The sequence below is a fragment of the Tachypleus tridentatus genome, chromosome 6 (assembly GCF_004210375.1).
Source record: "Tachypleus tridentatus isolate NWPU-2018 chromosome 6, ASM421037v1, whole genome shotgun sequence".
Lineage (NCBI taxonomy): Eukaryota > Metazoa > Arthropoda > Merostomata > Xiphosura > Limulidae > Tachypleus > Tachypleus tridentatus.
In genome coordinates this window covers 47,938,105-47,958,337 of record NC_134830.1, presented here as the reverse complement: position 1 = coordinate 47,958,337, position 20,233 = coordinate 47,938,105, and the positions used below count along the sequence as shown (strand labels likewise).

At 32.2% G+C, this 20,233-nt stretch overlaps 1 protein-coding gene across 1 annotated transcript; it reads left to right on the top strand.

Moving 5' to 3' along the window:
* Positions 1-2,291: 2,291 nt before the first annotated feature.
* Positions 2,292-16,370, top strand: LOC143252421 (tachykinin-like peptides receptor 99D). Its single transcript, XM_076504506.1, has 4 exons — positions 2,292-2,509; positions 6,493-6,643; positions 13,195-13,391; positions 14,315-16,370. Exons 1-4 carry the CDS (start codon positions 2,298-2,300, stop codon positions 14,553-14,555), a joined length of 801 nt encoding a protein of 266 aa, XP_076360621.1. The 5' UTR covers positions 2,292-2,297; the 3' UTR covers positions 14,556-16,370.
* The last annotated feature ends 3,863 nt before the right edge of the window (positions 16,371-20,233 follow it).

The following is a 20,233-nucleotide window of genomic DNA, read 5'->3' as shown; positions in this document are numbered from 1 at the left end:
TCTAATACTTTCAATGATTTGTCATCTTGTTGTCTGAACGCGTTAGTCCATATTTTTTTCGTTACTTTCCTCGACAAGTTAGCTGTATACAAAAAAAATTCGTTTTGCAGGTTTCCTAATAATTTATTTTATGAGTTTCTGCCTGTGAGTGATCGTTCTTTCCTCTGAACTATTTATTTTAACTATAATTTAGCGATTTTCTTTCTTCCTAACTCCCTCATTATTAACATTTTAGACTTCACTTATTACTAGCGTTTTATCAAATAATCGTTTACAACTTTAGCAGTAGCAGTTAAAGCTTTTTCACTTACAAATGTCTTTGTCAGAAGAATAAAACAAAGTAACAGAGTTAATGTTTTGAAAGGAAGTGACGTAATACACCGTTTTCACCGAAAACCGAGACCTTTTGATTTATTGAGTCTTTCTGGTTACTTGATTTATATACTTTTCAATTAGTACTCTACTTGCATAAACTATTTAGACCGCTACATTTATATGTGATAATTAATAATATTTGTTCTAACAGAAAGATAAAACATGTTAGTTCACGTGTCAACATATAGCGAAAATATACATGACAGGGACTCTGCTTCTGATATATATATGTGATATGCATTCATTTAGCTAGCAGAGTAGACTAGGCCTAATTTCATTTGTTACGAATATCCGTTAACGAAAGTGTAATAAAAGTGTTCTATATTATCTTTTTACAAAAATGTTTTAGACTTATGTTTATCATTCAGAATCCCAACATTAGTGTTTGGTGGTAGGAGAAACCCCTGACAGTCTCTGTTATGGCCAAGCGTGTTAAGGCGTGCGACTCGTAATCTGAAGGTCGCGGGTTCGCATCCCCATCGCGCCAAACATGCTCGCCCTTTCAGCCGTGGGGGCGTTATAATGTTACAATCAATCCCACTATTCGTTGGTACAAGAGTAGCCCAAGAGTTGGTGGTGGGTGGTGATGACTAGCTGCCTTCCCTCTAGTCTTACACTACTAAATTAGGGACGGCTAGCACAGATAGCCCTCGAGTAGCTTTGTGCGAAATTAAAACAAACAAACAAACAGTCTCTGTCTTCACTAGTTTACATGTAGCAACTACAGTGTAATAATATTATTATATCTTGTAAACTATTATACTTTATTAAAGTTTCTAGATTTCATGTTATTTTGGTAAAAATAAGTACAAACTCATCCTATATAACATAAAGAAAATAAAAGTTCAGTTCGTCGGAGGACTCATTAGATGTTATATATTCTCATACTAGTAAACGAAAATATAAATAATTTAAATACATTATACAACTGTAGCGATAGTTTTCCTTTTTCAATGAATTAGGTAACTGCAATAATTCTAGAAGGTGGTTTTCCTTCTTCAGGGGTGGATTTACCTTAAAAGAAAAACAAGTTATCTTCAAAGGGATCCGGCTTATCTGATCTGTTTATTTGTTATCATTTTTTTTTCAGACTATTATGAATCTGTTTTACACCAGATCTTACATGTTTTCAATGTTCGTTAAAGCAATTAAAGACGATTAAACTTGTGAGTTCCTGTTGTTTCTTTATCTATGTTATTCGGTGAAACAATAACTTCTAATGTTACACCTACAGAACTGTCAAATCTATATTATAATAATCCTAATATTAAGATGTTCACATCGAGTGAGCGGATTCGCTGTTCTTATTTCAGGGCCCGACATGGCCAAGCGCGTTAAGGCGTTCGACTCGTAATCCGTCTGGCACGGGTTCAAATTCCTCTCTCACCAAACATGCTCGCCCTTTCAGCCGAGGGGGCGTTATAATGTGACGGTCAATCCCACTATTTGTTGGTAAAAGAGTAGCCCAAGAGTTAGCGGTGGGTGGTGATGACTAGCTGCCTTCCCACTAGTCTTACACTGCTAAATTAGGGACGGCTAGCACAGATAGCCCTCGAGTAGCTTTATGCGAAATTCAAAAACAAACAAACTTATTTCAGATGTTAAACAACTTAGTTTTAATTGGTTTTTAGTTGTTTGTTGCTAAACAAAAAGCTACACAGTATTTTTCTGTGCTGTACACACCACGATTTTCAAACCCCCTTTTCAAATATCATAAGCTTTCAGATTTACGGCTGAGCCATTGAGAATGGAAATAGTTTTAGTTGGAATCACCATTATAGTTGTTTCAGCTTACTTCAAAGTGCAGCCATCGCTCTTTTATTAATAAGAACTAATTAATTTCAATCAAGTTTTGGTTTCAAGTGGTAAGATCTTGTCTAAGTGTGCAATAATGGTTGAGTTATAAATGTTTTATTAGGTACATGGCCATCATGCATCCTCTCAGACCTCGGATGTCTCGAAAGATCACACTCATAATTACTGTATGTATCTGGGTGGCTGGAAGTTTTCTTTCTCTTCCCAACCTCGTGTACTCCACCACAATCACAGAAACGTTCAGAAACGGTGATCACCGGATCATCTGTTTCATGGTCTGGCCCGACGGATACTCCAACGATAGTTACACCGAGTACATGTAAGTTGTTCATCGATTCGAATACTAGAAACTCTTGTTACATTTAAGTAGTTTATAGTTTCTAATACTAGACACTTTGATGACGTGAAAAGGGTTGATCGTTTCCGATATTAGCTACTAAAGACGTGTAACTTTTGTATCGCTTAGGAAACCAAGTTTTCGATTCACATGTAAGTTGAACATCGTTTCGGATACTAGACGCTCTGATGACATGTAAATTCTCCATCATTGCGAATGCCAGATATTCAGATTACGAGTACTTAGTTTATCTTTTTGGATATTAGACACTAACAGTGTATAAATAACCAGTTGTTTAAAAAGCTATACAACAAGTACATATAAGTTGTCCATCATTTCAGATGATAGATATTCAGATTATATGTACGTAGTTTATCATTTTGAATACCACTAAGTAACAAAGTTTTACTTTTCTTGTTCCTGGACAGAAAGTGTTATTTCCCAACTGCTTATGTTTAAAGTAAATGGAAAAGACCTATTTTTCTCCTAAAACTTTGCTTTTGTGACCTGATGGCATATAACGAAAACATAATGGAAGACTATATTTGGGGATGATACATGAAAGTGATTTACATTAGAGTCGCAAATCTCGAAAAACTACTCAATTCTAAACATTTTTGTAGAACTTTAATATAAATACATGTAAATCATGATTTACATTAATTAAAATGTACAAGTTTGCCTGTTTTTACGTGGAAAATAGGTTAATTTCTAAATTTCATTATCCAGGTCACAAAAGCAAAGTTTAAAGGGAATAATGGCCATTTTCTTTACTTTTACAACATAAACAATTAAGAAATAACACATACTATCCAGGAACAAATTTGTGTTACATAGTGTAATAGAAAATCTCATTACATGTAAGTATTCTATTGGTTTTGAATGAAAAATATTCAATATATTCTGTGACCATTCTTGTATATCGATTTAATAACATAAGTAAAAACATTCCACAATAATGTATTGTATAAGTTAAAAGTAATATATACGGTTAGAAACTTTATACAATTAAAATCTCAACACGTTTCGGCGGAAAAAAATTCACCATCTTCAGGAAGACAGACAAAACACAGGAGTTTCATTTTTATACCAGCAAAAGCACGTGTGTAATTTATATATCATACAATATCATCTAAAATATAAATTTTCAAAAACTCACTTTTGTGGAACCTAGATTTGTATTTTATGTTTTCAAGACATTCTCTTATATTTCCTTCATTTTTAACTTCACTTTTTTCATTATTTGAACCTTACCTTATTCGATGTTATTCAAAAAATTTGCCACGTTTTCTGCTAAAGCCAAATCACTGGATCTTCATTTTTCTGTGTTCATTAGTTCGATACCACAAATTTCTACTTGTATATTTGGCATTACCCAAGCTACAGTAATCGAAATTATTAAACATAAAATGATTTTGAATAAATATATATGCTCTGATGCCCCCTAGTGACACAATGGTATGTCTTTGGACATAGATCACTAGAAACCGAGTTTCGATACCCGTGGTGAGCAAAGCGCAGATAGTGTATTGTGTAGCTTTGTGCTTAATAACAAACACATTAGATCCTGTTGTTACATAAGTTAATTTTTGTAAGTCCATTCTATAGATGACAATATATAATATGCAAATTATAGAGGTGCATTTGCTCTTACTAAAAGGTTTAAAATTAAATTTCTATGTTTCTTCTGGTCTCCTGAAGATGGCAGAATTTTTCCCATGAAAAATATAGAGTTTATAATTTTATATTTTACTTTTATCTTGACCTCCAGTCGCTCAGCGGCATGTTTGGGATTTTACAACGCTAGAAACCGAGCGTCGATACTCGTGGTGGGCAGAGCACAGATAGCCCATTGTGTAGCTTTGCGTTTACCTACAAAAAACTTTTAGCTTTTACAATACCTAATATTGTGTATTTTTAAATACTAAATATTCTTACTTACTTGTGAGAAATATTAAACTTACGGAAGCAATTTATTGTTTTAGAAGCTAGACGTCAGCTACATGGTTCATCGTTTCGTTCTGCATTATGTTCCCAAAAATAAAACCGTTTCATTATGGTTATAAATCATTGTTCATTGAAACATAATTTTATTTTGTACTTGTTTGTACGGTTGTCGTTTCAAAACCTACTCTCTATAGTAGTAGTGAAATACAAGACAATAAAGCATCAATAAAATATTGAAGAAGTGGGGAGTCAATCAGTCTAAGTGTAATATCCATGTAACTTTGTAGTTTTGATAAAGGGACGTAAAAGCTGGTCTTTTAAATCATGTTTCCAAGAGGTTCGCGTTCACAGCTTGCTACTTAGATCGTTTCACTTCCAACAAAACTCGACAGGAAGCCTATTTGAAAGGACCATTGGAAAATTTCGTTTTTCAAAACTTAAGTAAATATTAGCTACTTTTAAAACATTGTTTTACATCATATGTCTTTAATATCCACTCTAAGTATCAATACTAAAATTTCTTCCAGAAAATTAATTAGAAGTGAAAATTGTTCCATTCCTTTCGCAAAGTCGTTAAAATAAAAAAATCTAAACATTGCGTCATTATAAAACTAACATCACGATTTTAAATTTTTTCTAACTGATTCTAAAACAAATATCATAGTTTGAAAATTTTTATAAGTGATTCTGCAACTAATATCATAATTTGAAAATGTTTATACTTCATTGTCTTCAATGTCTTCATTGAAAGTCTTGGGTGTTGCTGATTTACAAATAGGATTTAGATCATTTAGTAATTTGGATAAATAAATGTCAGAAGGGTTTTAATTATGACAAATCCAAGATAATACATGCGGGTTATCATAATTTGAATTATAGGCTTAATTTGGACAGGAATAACCTTAACAATATCATGAAATATAAGGATCAGGTGCAGTAATCAATCGATTTCTAAAGCCCCCCAGTGGCTCAGCGGTATGTCTGCGGACTTACAACGCTAAAAACCGGGTTTCGATACCCGTGGTGGGCAAAGCACAGATAGCCCATTGTGTAGCTTTGTGCTTAATTCAAAAACAACAACAACAACAGTCTCTAAAGCCATCCAACCAGTGTGCTGTTGTTAGTGGAAGAGTAAATAGGATGTTAGAATGTATCTACAGAAGTATTGTATACAAGTCTTAAAATGTCATAATTTAACTGTATAGGTCATTGGTCAGGCCACATTTGGAATATTGTGTTCTGTCTTGGGCTCCTTACCTCAGAAAGGGCATTGAATTGTTAGAAAGGGTCCAGAGAATGGTTAATAGAATGGTGCCTGAGATAAAGGGGTGTCATACTAGGAGAGGCTGAAATCTCTGAAATTGTTTTCTCTTGAAAAAAAGGAGAATTAGAAAGAATCTGATTGAAGTGTTTAAGATTGTAAAGGAATTTATAACATTGATCAGTCAACATTTTCCGTACTTAACAGCCAGAATCATAGAACTAGATGACACAATACAGAATTAGATAAGGTAGAAGCCGCTTCAGTTAAGACAGTTTTTATTTTCCTAACAGGGTAGTTGGTATTCAGAATGGATTGCTTTCGAATGTTCTCGAGGCAGTAAATTTAAATGAATCTAAGAAAACGTTTGATAAGTATATGAATAATAAGGGCTGACTTTATAATTTTAAAATTTATTTTTTATAGTTTTAGTTTCTTTCAGAGGATAGGACAGTCGAAATGGTCGAATAGGTCCATTGTTGTCCCAAAACATTACATCTTGTCGTTTTACAAGTTTGAAAGATTCCATAACATTGATGGATAATCTTATTTGCAGCACGCTCTTCACAAAAACGCAGACTTGTTCCTCTGATCTCAAGTGATATCACATCAGTTATAACAACTTGATTTGAAAAATAAATGACAGTCGATTGCATAGCAATTTAAAACTTCTGCTCTTGTTTCACTAATTAATATTAACAGCTCTAGTTTAGACTTACTCTTATCATAATTGTTTATTTCGTCTCGTGTTTTTCAGCTACAACGTTAACATCCTGGTTCTAACATACATCCTCCCGATTTCTTCCATGACCTTCACCTACTTTCGAGTAGGTCGAGAATTGTGGGGAAGCAAGACTATAGGAGAGTGTACAGAGAAACAGTTGGAGACAATCAAATCAAAGCGAAAGGTCAGACTGTGCTTTATATTAATGATGGAAGAATGATTTACGCCTGGACTGTTCTACTCAATACATTATTTGGAACATTCAGAATTACTGTTCAACTGAACACATTATTAGGAACATTCAGAATTACTGTTCAACTGAACACATTATTAGGAACATTCAGAATTACTGTTCTACTGAATACATTATTAGGAACATTCAGAATTACTGTTCTACTGAATACATTATCAGGAACATTCAGCATTACTGTTCTACTAGACACATTGTTACGAACATTCAGCATTATTTTTCTACTAAATACATTGTTAGGAACATTCATCGATACTGTTCCACTGAATACAATGTTAAGAACATTCATCACTACTTTTCTACTCAATACATTATTAGGAACATTCATCGTTATTGTTCTACTAAATACATTGTAAGGAACATTCTTCGCTACTGTTCCACTGAATACATAGTTAGAAATATTCATCGTTACTGTTCTACTAAATTTATTTTTAGGAACATTCATCGTTACTGTTTTACTAAATTTATTTTTAGGAACATTCATCGTTACTGTTATATTGAACATATTGTCAAAACATTCATCGTTACTGTTATATTGAACATATTGTCAAAACATTCATCGTTACTGTTATATTGAACACATTGTCAAAACATTCATCGTTACTGTTCTATTAAATACACTTTTCCAAACAGTCATTTTTATAATTTTACTGAATACATTGTTAAGAACATTATTCGCTACGGTTCTACTGAATACATTGTTAAGAACATTATTCGCTACGGTTCTACTGAATACATTGTTAGAAACATTCTTCTTTACTGTTATACTGAATACATTGTTAAAAATATTCATCGTTACTGTTCTACTTAATACATTGTTAGCATTATTCATCGTTACTGTTCTACTTAATACATTGTTAGCATTATTCATCGTTACTGTTCTACTTAATACATTGTTAGCATTAATCATCGTTACTGTTCCACTGAAAATACCGCTGGAACATTCATCGTTACTGTTTTACTGAAAACATTGTTAGTGACATTGTTTTACTGTTCTACTCAATACATTGTTAGCAACATTCATAGCTACTATTCTACTAAATATATTGTTAGCAACATTCATAGCTACTATTCTAGAGAATACATTGTTACAAACATTCAACGTTACTATTGACTGAACACATTCTAGGAACATTCATTGTTACTGTTCTACTGAATACATTGTAAGAAACATTTATCGTTACCTCTCTACTCAATATATTTTTAGGAACATTAATCGTTATCGTACTACTGAATACATTGTTAAGAACGTTCGTCGTTACTATTCTACTGAATACGTTGTTAGGAACATTCACAGTTATTCTTCTAGTGAAAACATTCTAAGGAACATTCTTTGTTACGGTTCTACTGAGTACATTGTTAGGATCATTTATCGTTACTATTCTACTGAATACTTTGTTTAGAACATTCATCATTACTGTTCTACTAAATTCATTGTTAGGAACATTAATCGTTACTCTTATACTGTATAGTTTCTTAGGAACATTCATCATCACTATTCTACTGAACAAATTGTTAGGAACATTCATCGATACTGTTGTACCGTAAACATTGTAAAAAACATTCATCGATACTGTTGTACCGTAAACATTGTAAAAACATTCATCGTTACAGGTCTACTGAACACATTGTTAGGATCATTTTTCGTAACTGTTAAGAACATTCAATGCTATTGTTCTACTGAATGCATTGCTAGAATCATTTTTCGTAACTGTTCTACTGAATGCATTGTTAAGAACATTCATCGTAACTTTTCTTTTAGAATACATTGCTAGGAATATTCCTAGTTATTGTTCTACTGAATACCTTGTTAGGATTATTTATCGTTACTCTTCTCCTGAATACACTGTTAGAAATATTCATCGTTTTGTTCTACTGTTTACATTGTAACGTATATTCATCGTTACTGTTCTACTGAAAACATTGTTACAAACATTCATCGATGCTGTTTCACTTAACATGTTGTTAGGAACTTTCATCGTTACTGTGCAATTGAAATCATTGTTAGGATCATTTTTCGTAACTGTTCTACTGAATACACTGTTAGCAACATTCTTCGTTACTGTTCTACTGCATACATTGTTAGGAACATTCATCGTTACTGTTCTACTGCACACATTGTTAGGAACATTAATCGTTACTGTTTTACTGAATACATTGTTTAAAACATTCACAATTATTGTTCTACTGAAAACATTGTAAATAACATTCTTCGTTACAGTTCTACTAAATTCATTGTTAGGAACATTAATCGTTACACTTATACTAAATAGTTTCTTAGGAACATTCTTCGTTACAGTTCTACTAAATTCATTGTTAGGAACATTAATCGTTACACTTTTACTGAATAGTTTCTTAAAAACATTCATCGTTACTGTTCTACTGAATACACTGTTTGCAACATTCTTTGTTACTGTTCTACTGCATACATTGTTAGGAACATTCATCGTTACTGTGCAATTAAAATCATTGTTAGAATCATTTTTCGTTACTGTTTTACTGCACATTGTTAGGTACATCCATCGTTACTGTTCTACTGAATGCATTATTAGAAATATTCATCATTACTTTTCTACTGAAAACATTGCTTAAACATCCATCGTTACTGTTCTACTGAAAACATTGTTAGGATCATTTTTTGCAACTGTTGCACTAAATACATTGTTAGGAATATTCAATGTTATTGTTCTACTGAATGCATTGTTAGAATCATTTTTCGTAACTGTTCTACTGAATACATTGTAAAGAACATTCATCGTAACTGTTCTATTCAATACATTGCTAGGAAATGCTTAGTTACTGTTCTACTGAATACCTTGTTAGAATCATTTATCGTTACTCTTTTCCTGAACATATTATTAGAAACACTCATCGCTACTGTGCAAATGAAAACATTGTTAGAATCATTAATTCGTAACTCTGCTACTGAATACATTGTTAGCAATTTTCTTGGTTAATGTTCTACTGAATGCATTGTAAGGAACATTTGTCGTTACTTTTCTACTCAATACGTTTATATAAACATTCATCGTTACTGTTCTACTGATACATTGTTTGGAACATTCGTCATTACTGTTCTACTGAATGCATTGTTAGGGACATTCATTGTTACTGTTCTACTGCATGTATTGTTAGGAACATTCATCGTCAATATTCTATTGAATACAGCAGTATATGGTTCGTAATTTTTTAAATCGTGGGATATACTTACTTTTGTTAGTTGATTTTGCTTTTTGTCTAGGTGTGTGCGTATAATGTTTTCTACGGCTTGTGGAGGAAGCTTATTGATGTTGATGAAGTATTGTTTTATTTTGTCTAATTCGTCGTTAATTTTATCTGGTAAGCATAGTTCTATGGCTGTGTTCATTTGGTTTCTTAAAATGTTGAGTTTTTGTTTTGTTTCATGTGCTCAGTCCCAAGGAATGTATAGTTCAGTATGGGTGATTTTTAGGTGGATTCCTGTTTTAAATTGTGTATTGGTTCTTGTAATTTTGAGGTTAAGAAATGATATTTGATTGATTTTTTTCCTGTTCACATAGAAAGTTAAGGTTGGGATGTATAGAGTTAAGGTGATCAGAAAATTAGGTGTGTGTTCTCTAAATGTGAATTCCGCAATCGTATCGTCTACATGTCTGTACCAGTATAGTGGTGGTTCTAATGTTGTGTTCATTGCTTGTGTTTCAACTTGCGTCATAACAGTAACGTCGTAACTGAATACATTGTTAGGTACACCCGTCGTTACTGCTTAATAAATGCATTATTAACAACGTTTATCGTTCCTTTTCTGCTAAAAATATTCATCGATACTGTTCTACTGAATACATTATTAGAAACATTTTTCGTAACTGTTGCACTAAATAAATTTTTAGGAACATTCAATGTTATTGCTCTACTGAATGCATTGTTAGAATCATTTTTCGTAGCTGTTCTACTGAATACATTGTTAAGAACATTCATCGTAACTGTTCTATTAACTATATTGCTAGGAATATTCTTAGTTACTGTTCTGCCAAATACCTTGTTAGGAACATTATTCTTTACTGTTCTACTGCATGTATTGTTAGGAACATTCATCTTTTACTGTTCTACTGAATACGTTGTTGAGATAATTTGTCGTTACTTTTTCTTTAATACATTTTTAGAACATTCATTGTGACCGTTCTACTGTATGTATTGTTAGCAACATTCATCCTTTACTGTTCTACTGCATGTATTGTTAGGAACATTCGTCGTTAATATTCTATTGAATACATTGCTAGGAACATTCTCTGTTACTGTTCTATTGAATACATTTTTACAAACATTCACTTTACAGCTTTACTGAATACATTGTTAGGAACATTATTCGTTACTGGTGTACTGAATACCCTGTTAGGATCATTTATCGTTACTGTTCTACTGAAAACATTGTAAGTAACATTCGTCCTTACTGGTTTACTGAATGCATTGTTAGTAACATTCATTGTTATGGTTCTGCTGAATTCATCCTTAGAATCATTTTTCGTAACTGTTCTACTGAATACATTGTTAACAACACTCATTTTTACTGTTCTTTTGAAAACATTGCTAAAAACATTATTCGTTACTATTCTACTGAATATCTTGTTAAGATCCTTTATCGTTACTGTTTTACTGTATACATTGTTAGGGTCATTTTTCGTAACTGTGCTACTGAATAAAAGTTTTAAGAACATTCATCGTTATTGTTCTACTGAATACATTGCTATGAACATTCATTGTTGTTGATCTACTGAATACTTTGTTAGGATCATTCATCGTTACTTTTCTGATAGAAATATTTTTAGAAACATTCATCGTTTCTGTTATAATAAATACAGTGTTAGGAACCATCATTGTTGTTGTTCTACTGAATACATTTTTTTGTAACATTCATTTTTACAGTTCTTCTGAACACTTTGTTAGGGGCGTTCATCGTTACTGTTCTACTGAATATGTTGTTGATATCATTTATTGTTACTGTTTTACTGTATACATTTTTAGAAATATGTGTCATTACTGTCTATGTTTTATGGATCAAGAATTCTCGTGTTTTCTTGCTGTTCGACTGATAATAAAAATATTTGTAGGAATCTGGATGTTATCGAGCTGTTGTTTGTAGAAATGAAATTTTTATGTCAAATGTACACGAAACTGTTTTTTATATCGAAATTACATGTTTTATTAATTCATGTATTTTTCTCTGTTAAAATGGAACTTTTTTCGTATCACATGAATTTCTTTCATATTAATGAGTTAATTCATCTTAATTAAATATTTTTAAAACTTAGTTTTCAAATACTTTTTTTATTGGTAAAAATTTAGTTATATCAGTAAGTTAACAAATAATGTATAATTTTCATCACACTATATGTTATACGAATATATTTTAAGAAATATTACTTTCTTTCTTAATTAGAAGATTAGTGTAATCCTGAAACGCCTGCTTGTTTTGTTTCAATTTCGCAGAAAGCTACACAAGGGTCATCTCTGTTAGCTGTCCCCAATTTAGCAGCATAAGCGTTGTAAAAAGTCAGCTAGCCATCAGCACCCACCACCAATTTTTGGACTACTCTTTTAGCTACTACTTGAAAGGCGAATATATTTGATGTGACAGGGATTCAACTCCGCAACCCTCAGCTTACGAGTTCAGCGCCCTAACCCTGAAAAGTTTTCATTAAAATGCGATGACAAATCAAACCTAAAGTGTATAAAGAAACTAATTAGAAAAATCTCAGGAATTTCCTAACAACAAGCTTAGAGGATGACAATAGATATGTGTTAACTAAATACGGATATATGGTGGAAGGAATGAAAATTTAGTTGATGGTTTAACATATTTATCCTCTGTCAATTTCATTTAAGATTAATATTTCTAAATAGCCACGAAATATGTAATTGATAGTTAGGTTAGGTCAGGCAAATCTATACACTATTAGGTTAACTTATTTTAGCTGAGGTTAGACTAAACTAGACGTGCTAGGCTATTTTAGCTGGATTAGTTTAGGTTGTGCAAAGATTGGATATGTTAGGTTAAGCTATAATAGCCTAGATTTCATTAGACTAGACTGTGATAGGCTAGGCTAGGCTAGGTTAAAATAATCAAGCTAGGTTAGGTTAGCATAGATTATGTACTTAATAAAAGTTGTTGTTTTTTTAATTAAGCACAAAACTACTCAATGGGCTATCTGTGCTCTGCCCACCACGGGTATCATAACCCAGTTTTTAGCGTTGTAAATCAGCGGACATACCCCTGAGCCACTAAGTAAAAGATCGACAAACACTGTTCATAAACTACTGGTTAGCTCATGATGTCCCTGTCTTCAAACAATGATCCGGTGTCTTTATTTATGATAACCTAATTAACCATATTCTTTCACATCAGGATAAAGCTAATGTTTCAAGAATGAATATTTTTTAGGATTTGTAAAAGATAACTGTCCATGTTCTAAATAAATAAACACCAACAAAATGTTCTCTTACCTCAGGTCGTTAAAATGATGATCGTTGTTGTTTTCATCTTTACTGTATGCTGGCTTCCTTACCACATCTATTTCTTGCTGGCTCACCACCATCCTCAAATTATCAGCACCAATTATGTCCAACATATTTACCTGTCAATCTACTGGCTGGCGATGTCAAACTCCATGTACAACCCCATCATTTACTGTTGGATGAACTCAAGGTAACTACAATAGTGATATCTCAATATCCACTGTTCCGGAAATGCAATCATACAGCATATAATATTATTTTGTATTGTTTCACTAATATTAGACAGAAGTTTTCCACTTAGGTGAAAATAAGTCCTTATCATTACATAAAACAATAGTAAAATTAATGGAGTTAGATATTCTGTTAGTATGTCCACCTGAAGTTGCTAAGAAGCTAATAAACGATCCTAAGAATGTACATAACATCTTTTCTCAATGTCGTAACTCGAAATATCACAATTCTTTATTTCAAAATAAAATATTAATTTTTTTTCACATTAACAAGACGAGTTAATTTCCCTCACGATGTCCAGACGTTTGCTTTCTTTCTGCCACATTGTACCAAAGTAGGTTTTAGTTTTGTAAGGCGGTTTTTGCTCTATTTTTTTTCCAGAACCATCGGCATCCTCAAGTGGAGGCACTTACCTTCCTGTAAAATGACAAACACAATTCTTTATTTATTTATTCAGCATATATGTTCAGAAATAGGTCTTAATTTTATATCATTGTCAAAAGCAGGTCTTATTACTGTCTCATTATGCAGAAATAGGATTGAATTTTATAAGTGTTTCATATTATACATTCTTAGCGTCTGTTTCAGTTTAAAGTGTTTCATATTACATATTCCTAGTGTCTGTTTTAGTTTAAACTGTTTCATATTGCATATTCCTAGCGTCTGTTATAGTTTAAAGTAAGTTTTTCATATTACACATTCTTCGTGTCTGTGTTATTTTAAACTAAGTGTTTCATATTGCATATTCCTGATGTGTGTTTTAGCTTAACCTAAGTGTTTCATATTACATATTCCTGATGTGTGTTTTAGCTTAAACTAAGTGTTTCATATTACATATTCTTGGTGTGTATTTTAGTTTAAACTAAGTGTTTCATGTTACAGATTTCGTCGAGGTTTTAAGAAAGTTTTCATGATGAGTTTTTGTTGTGGACAAACTGAGACCATAGGACTGTACGACCAGCGCCACCACACGGGAGGTCGCCATAGTTACTCAGACCCATACACTGACACTAAAGTGACGTTCAACGGAAGCGTTAAAGTCACTCGAAAGTCCCTGAACGGCAGCAGAAGTTCCGGCACTTCGTCAAAGTTCGTTGATATGGAAATACTCTCAAGCGTGTGACGTAATCCAAATCTGTGGTTCCACTTGTCGTATTATAGAGTACTCGCTGAAACTAGAACGACTTTCAGTAACTATGGTTCCTTCATTTTTAGCATTAATTTCAGAACAACAACAACTGTGAAAGAAGCTGGTATAAGTAAACCAGATTATGGTGAACTCCTTTCTTAATAATTAATAATGGTATCACAAGCCACATAATGGTATCACAAACTAGAAAACTTGCTAAGTATTAATAAAAAATCAATCGATAAAACTGTTTAAAATAATAAAGTTTTCAACATTTATCCTAAAAGTCTTAATGTTATATCGCAGTAAATCCACTGGTAACATTGGCAGAGGTGAATAACATGGCAGACAGTTGGAACACACGTAAATATGAAGATATATATAATCACAACCTACTAAAAGTTGTGGACAACTTGTAAGTCGGCTAATTACATTAAATGACCTATCTTCAACAATATATAGCTTGTACTGAGATGTAATTAATAGAGTGAGGTTTTCTTGTATCTAATCTTCGCAACCAGTACCGGAATATGGTTATCTTGTATTTACCATTCACAACCCTTACTGAAGTGTGGTTCTCTTGTATCCACCCTTCATAACCTGTAATAGGGGTGGTTCTCTTGTATCTACCCTTTGTAACCCATACTAGAGTGTAGTTATCTTGTATCTCTAGCCTTTATAACCTGTACTGGGTGTTGTTCTCTTGTATCTACCCTTCATAACCTGTAGTGGAGTAGAGTTCACTTGTATCTATCTTTAATAACCTGTACTAGAGTGTAATTCTCTTGTATCTACTTTTAATAACCTTTTCTTGAGTGTGGTTTCTTTGTATCCACCCTTCATAACCTCTACTGGAGTGTGGTTCTCTTGTATCTACCTTTCATAACCTGTATTAGAGTGTGGTTCTTTTGTATCTACCCTTCATAACCTGTACTAGATTGTGGTTTTCTTGTAATCACCTTTTATAACCTGTACTAGAGTGTGGTTTTCTTGTATCTACTTTAATCTGTACTAAAAGTGGTTCTCTGGTATCTACTTCTCACAACCTGTAGTAGAGTGTCATTCGTTTGTTTTCACCCTTCACAACCTGTACTGTAGTGTTGTTTTTTTGTATCCACCCTTCATAACCTGTACTAGAGTGTGGTTCTCGTGTAACTTCCGTTCAAGGAAGAGGGTGAATATTTACTACCTTATTATATATTTGTCTTATCATATAAAATAGATATTCATTATTAGTGTATAAGGTACTTTACTGTACACATATAATACAGATATTCAGTTTTTGTTTTTCATTATTGACCTAAGAAGTCTGTGTTGTTTTAGGGTTGAGCCTAAAGTTCTGTAGTTTAGTGTAAAAGATTAAAATCATACGCTTCTAGACTTTTGATGTATGTCACAATTTTTATTAGATTTCCTATTATGTTTCTGTAGTGCATATTGGTGTATAGGAGAGATATTAATGCCAGAAAGAAACAACTTTATAACACCAAAATGATGTTTTCATTTAATTAGATATTCGATGTTTCATTTCACAGATTTTTTCAGAAGTGTTCACTAAAACACAAACCAGTTTGATTTGTTTATTCCTAATGTCAAAATTGTTCATTTTGCTAAAGAATGTTCAGATTGGTCTAAAAATTCGATTCTGGATGTTATTAACAGAAGAAAGGTTGGTGGAAGGTTTATTACTTACTTGTCTATATTCCAATCATTACCAAAATGAAGTATATTCCAGTGTATCCATTGGCTTTCAAATAGTGTTTTAGTGATTGTATTTTCATCTGTTAAAAATAAAATTATATGTAAGCAGACATTCTTGTGTTTCATTCATTACGAAACACATGCATTTTTTATAGCATGAAACTACAAGTAATTCAACTGAGGTTTGAAATATGGCAACTAGCGGTCCCAAAATTACTTTCAGTATGTCACGGACATCACTTTAATAGCAACTGTTATTTAAAACAACCGTATAAAACATACTTCAACACCACCTTAATACTATATATTTTTAATTCAACTGTATAGGATGTGTTTCAAAATTACCTACAACATTCTTTAATGAAATTGTTTTACTTCAATGGCTGTTGTAGAGAAGCTTTTATATTTCTTATGTGTAGGTTGAAAAACGTAAACTTCTCTTTAATGTTAGTTATGGATAGTTTAACACTTCACAACTGAATATTAGTTTTCAACAAAACTGTAAAGTTCTAAGGTGATGAATCACAGTTGTATCTACAAATTAACATCAAACCAAGTGACTTCTACAAGTGAACCCCAAATTCTGTGACATCTACAAGTAAACCCAAACTTCTGTGACTTCTACAAGTAATCCCCAAAATCTGCAACATATACAAGTAGAATCAAACTTCATGACATCTACAAGTGTATACCAAACTCTGTGACATCTACACGTAAACCCCGAACTCTATGACATCTACAAGTAAACCCCGAACTCTGTAACATCTACGAGTAGAACCAAACATTGTGACATCTACAAGTAAACCCCAAACTCTGTGATATCTACAAGTAGAATCAAACTCTGTGATATCTACAAGAAGACACCAATCTTTTAATTTACAGTAAAAAATTGAGTTACAAACAGAGTAAGTAAAAAATAGAATACAACAAAATTTCTGTAATCATTTTTTTTCATTTCTTCCTTTATCAAGCAAGTCTCAAAATCATATACTATACAGTATAAACCTCCCCTAAATATAACATGACTTGGTCAGAGACTGTATGAAATAAAAAAATAATCCTTTCACTGAGGATTTCTTTGTATTACCCCTGATGGTAAATAAAGATAATATATATCATATACTGTCGCGATATAATAACGGTAAATTAAACTATTTTATACAACAAAGGAAAACACATTTTTATTTCTAATAAAGCTGAATTTGACAATGAAAGTTCTCGATCTCTTCTGATGGAAACCAGCAATCGGTAAAGGTCTCCATCAACTCAGAGCCAGTGAAGGTCTTCACCAAAACTCTGAATCTGATGAATGAAAAAATCAGGAATTAAGAGGAGAGTGTACAACCACAAGACTCCTGGCTGAACTTTTATATCTTGTTAAGAATTAACTCCATTTAATGTTTCTGGTAGTGTGAGCAGATTTACCCATTAAAGTTCTGAGGAAATCAACGATGTCTAGTTTCTGATGATAGGTTTATGGCTAACCCATGTATTGTCACTGAATAAGTCATCTTTTGTGATCAGGATGTCTAGTTTCTGGTGATAGATGTATGGCTGGCCCATGGTTTGTCAGTGAATAAATCATCCTTTGTGATGACGATGGCTAGAGTCTGATGATAGGTGTGTGACTAACCCATGTTTTGTTACTGAATAACAAAATAACAAAACTTTCAGCACCAATAAAAAAATACAAAAACACAAAACCTCTAAAGTACACGAAATAATAACAGTGAAAGCAATGACGTCAATAAGTAACGTTTTAAATTCTCACGTGCTAAGGAACCGTTGATTTGGTTTCCTATAACGATACTAGAAATATTAATTAGTAGTTCGTTGTTTGGTAACTTTTGTGACACTTCACTCAAGAATACTGTGTGCTTAAGCCAAAAAGAGATACGTGAGATTTAGTTCATGACCTGAAGGTCTCATTCGTACACATGGGGCGAATAAAGAACAATATTTGAATTATGTAGTTTAAAACAAATCAAGGATAAAGTACAGTATAAGATACCTTTCCCTGTAAAACTTTTACCCCATAATTAGTGGCATTGTTTATTTAGCAAATAACTTTCATATTATTATATTCTATTAAAATATTGTACGTAAAGATTTTTGAAGATAAAAATAAAAATACATTTATGTTTGTTTCTATTTAAACACAAACCTACACATGACGTACTCACCACGGGCATCGAAACCCTGTGGTTAACGTTATAAGTATACAGAATGCCATTGGTTGGGGTTGAGCAGACATTTATATAAATATTTTACAATAATTATAAAATAATAAAGCCACCATTTTGTTATTCGTGTAACCTGAGGTAACATTACGTTTGTCTCAATTATTTACCTCAAATCCACCATTTTGTTATTCACGTAACTTAATGTAACACTTAAGTTTGTCTCAATTATTTACATCAAATCCACCATTTTGTTATTCATATAACTTGATGTAACACTTACTTTTGTGTCAAGTATTTACATCAAATCCACCATTTTCTTATTCACGTAACTTGATGTAACACTTACGTTTATCGCAATTATTTACATAAAATCTTTTGATAAATTCACGCCTTTATTTTTAGTTTTGCATATCTAAACTGTACTTCGTCTAATCCACTGGTTAGTTTATCTAATCTAGTGAAAACTTATATCTCATTTAACCCATGATTAATCTGTTAAACGTAATACAAAATATCTAATTTTCTAGTTTTACTAAAGGCTTTTATTCTGCTAAACTCATCCCCTGATAATTGTTGTCCGAATATTCTGCCCACAGTTTCCTATGCTACACAGATAGCTAACCTACCCGCAGTACAAAAACAACTCGAAACAGTTATCTATTTCTTCTCTTTTCAGACACAAAACTGGAGTAATGAAGTCAATATTAAGGTTCTTGTTCCTCTGTTTTCCACTAAAATAAAAGTAAAACATAAAATTCGTTAAATTGTTTGGAACTAAGTACAAAGCTATACAATAGGTTAGCTACGTTTGCCCACCATGGGTTCGAAACCCGGTTTCTAACAAGGTGGAAAAATACACAAATTAAAAACACGTTCAATATAACAAGGTGGAAAAATACACAAATTAAAATCACGTTCAATATAACAAGATGGAAAAATACACAACTTAAAATCACGTTCAATATAAGAAGGTGGAAAAATACACAAATTAAAATCACGTTCAATATAACAATGGGGAAAAATACACAAATTAAAATCATGTTCAATATAACAAGATGGAAAAATACACAAATTAAAATCATGTTCAATATAACAAGATGGAAAAATACACAAATTAAAATCACGTTCAATATAACAAGGTGGAAAAATACATAAATTAAAATCACGTTTAATATAACAAGATGAAAAAAATTCAAACCAGGTTCCATATAACAAGAAGATAAACGAAAACAACTTAAAACCAATTTCAATATAATAAAATGAAAAAATGGTTATTAAAACCAATATGTCTGATTTAAGTACTGTGAATGTCGTGTGTGTACTATACCCCACATAAAGATGAAGACCAGCGTTCCCAGTGAGTCCATCAAGTTATCAAAATAATTTACTACGAGTATTCAATATAACAAAACTATAAAAATTTAAGTATTGGGTACAATATAACAGAAAAAATATATTTGAATACAATTTGTATATAAATCAGAGAAATATATCAAAAATATGTTTTGTTTATCTCACCACGTAAGACGAAAACTGTTATTTACAACAATAAATGTGGACTAATAACCTCATTTTTAAGACGAGTTTTGTTATTTACAACAATGAATATCAGCTGATAACCTTAGCTGTAAGACGAGTTCCATTGTTTACAACAATGAGTGTTAACTAATAACGTTTCTTGTAAGACGGACTGGGTTACTTATGACAATGACTTATGACTGGTAATATTAGCTGTAAGACGAGTACCGTTATTTACAACAATGAATATCGACTAATAACCTTACCTGA

Bases quoted from the DNA above. Each gene is read 5' to 3' on its own strand.
- LOC143252421 (XM_076504506.1), top strand. From the start codon at position 2,298: ATGGCCATCATGCATCCTCTCAGACCTCGGATGTCTCGAAAGATCACA. The intron at 6,644-13,194 runs GTCAGACTGTGC...CTCTTACCTCAG, and splicing joins CAATCAAATCAAAGCGAAAG to GTCGTTAAAATGATGATCGT. The intron at 13,392-14,314 runs GTAACTACAATA...TTCATGTTACAG, and splicing joins TACTGTTGGATGAACTCAAG to ATTTCGTCGAGGTTTTAAGA.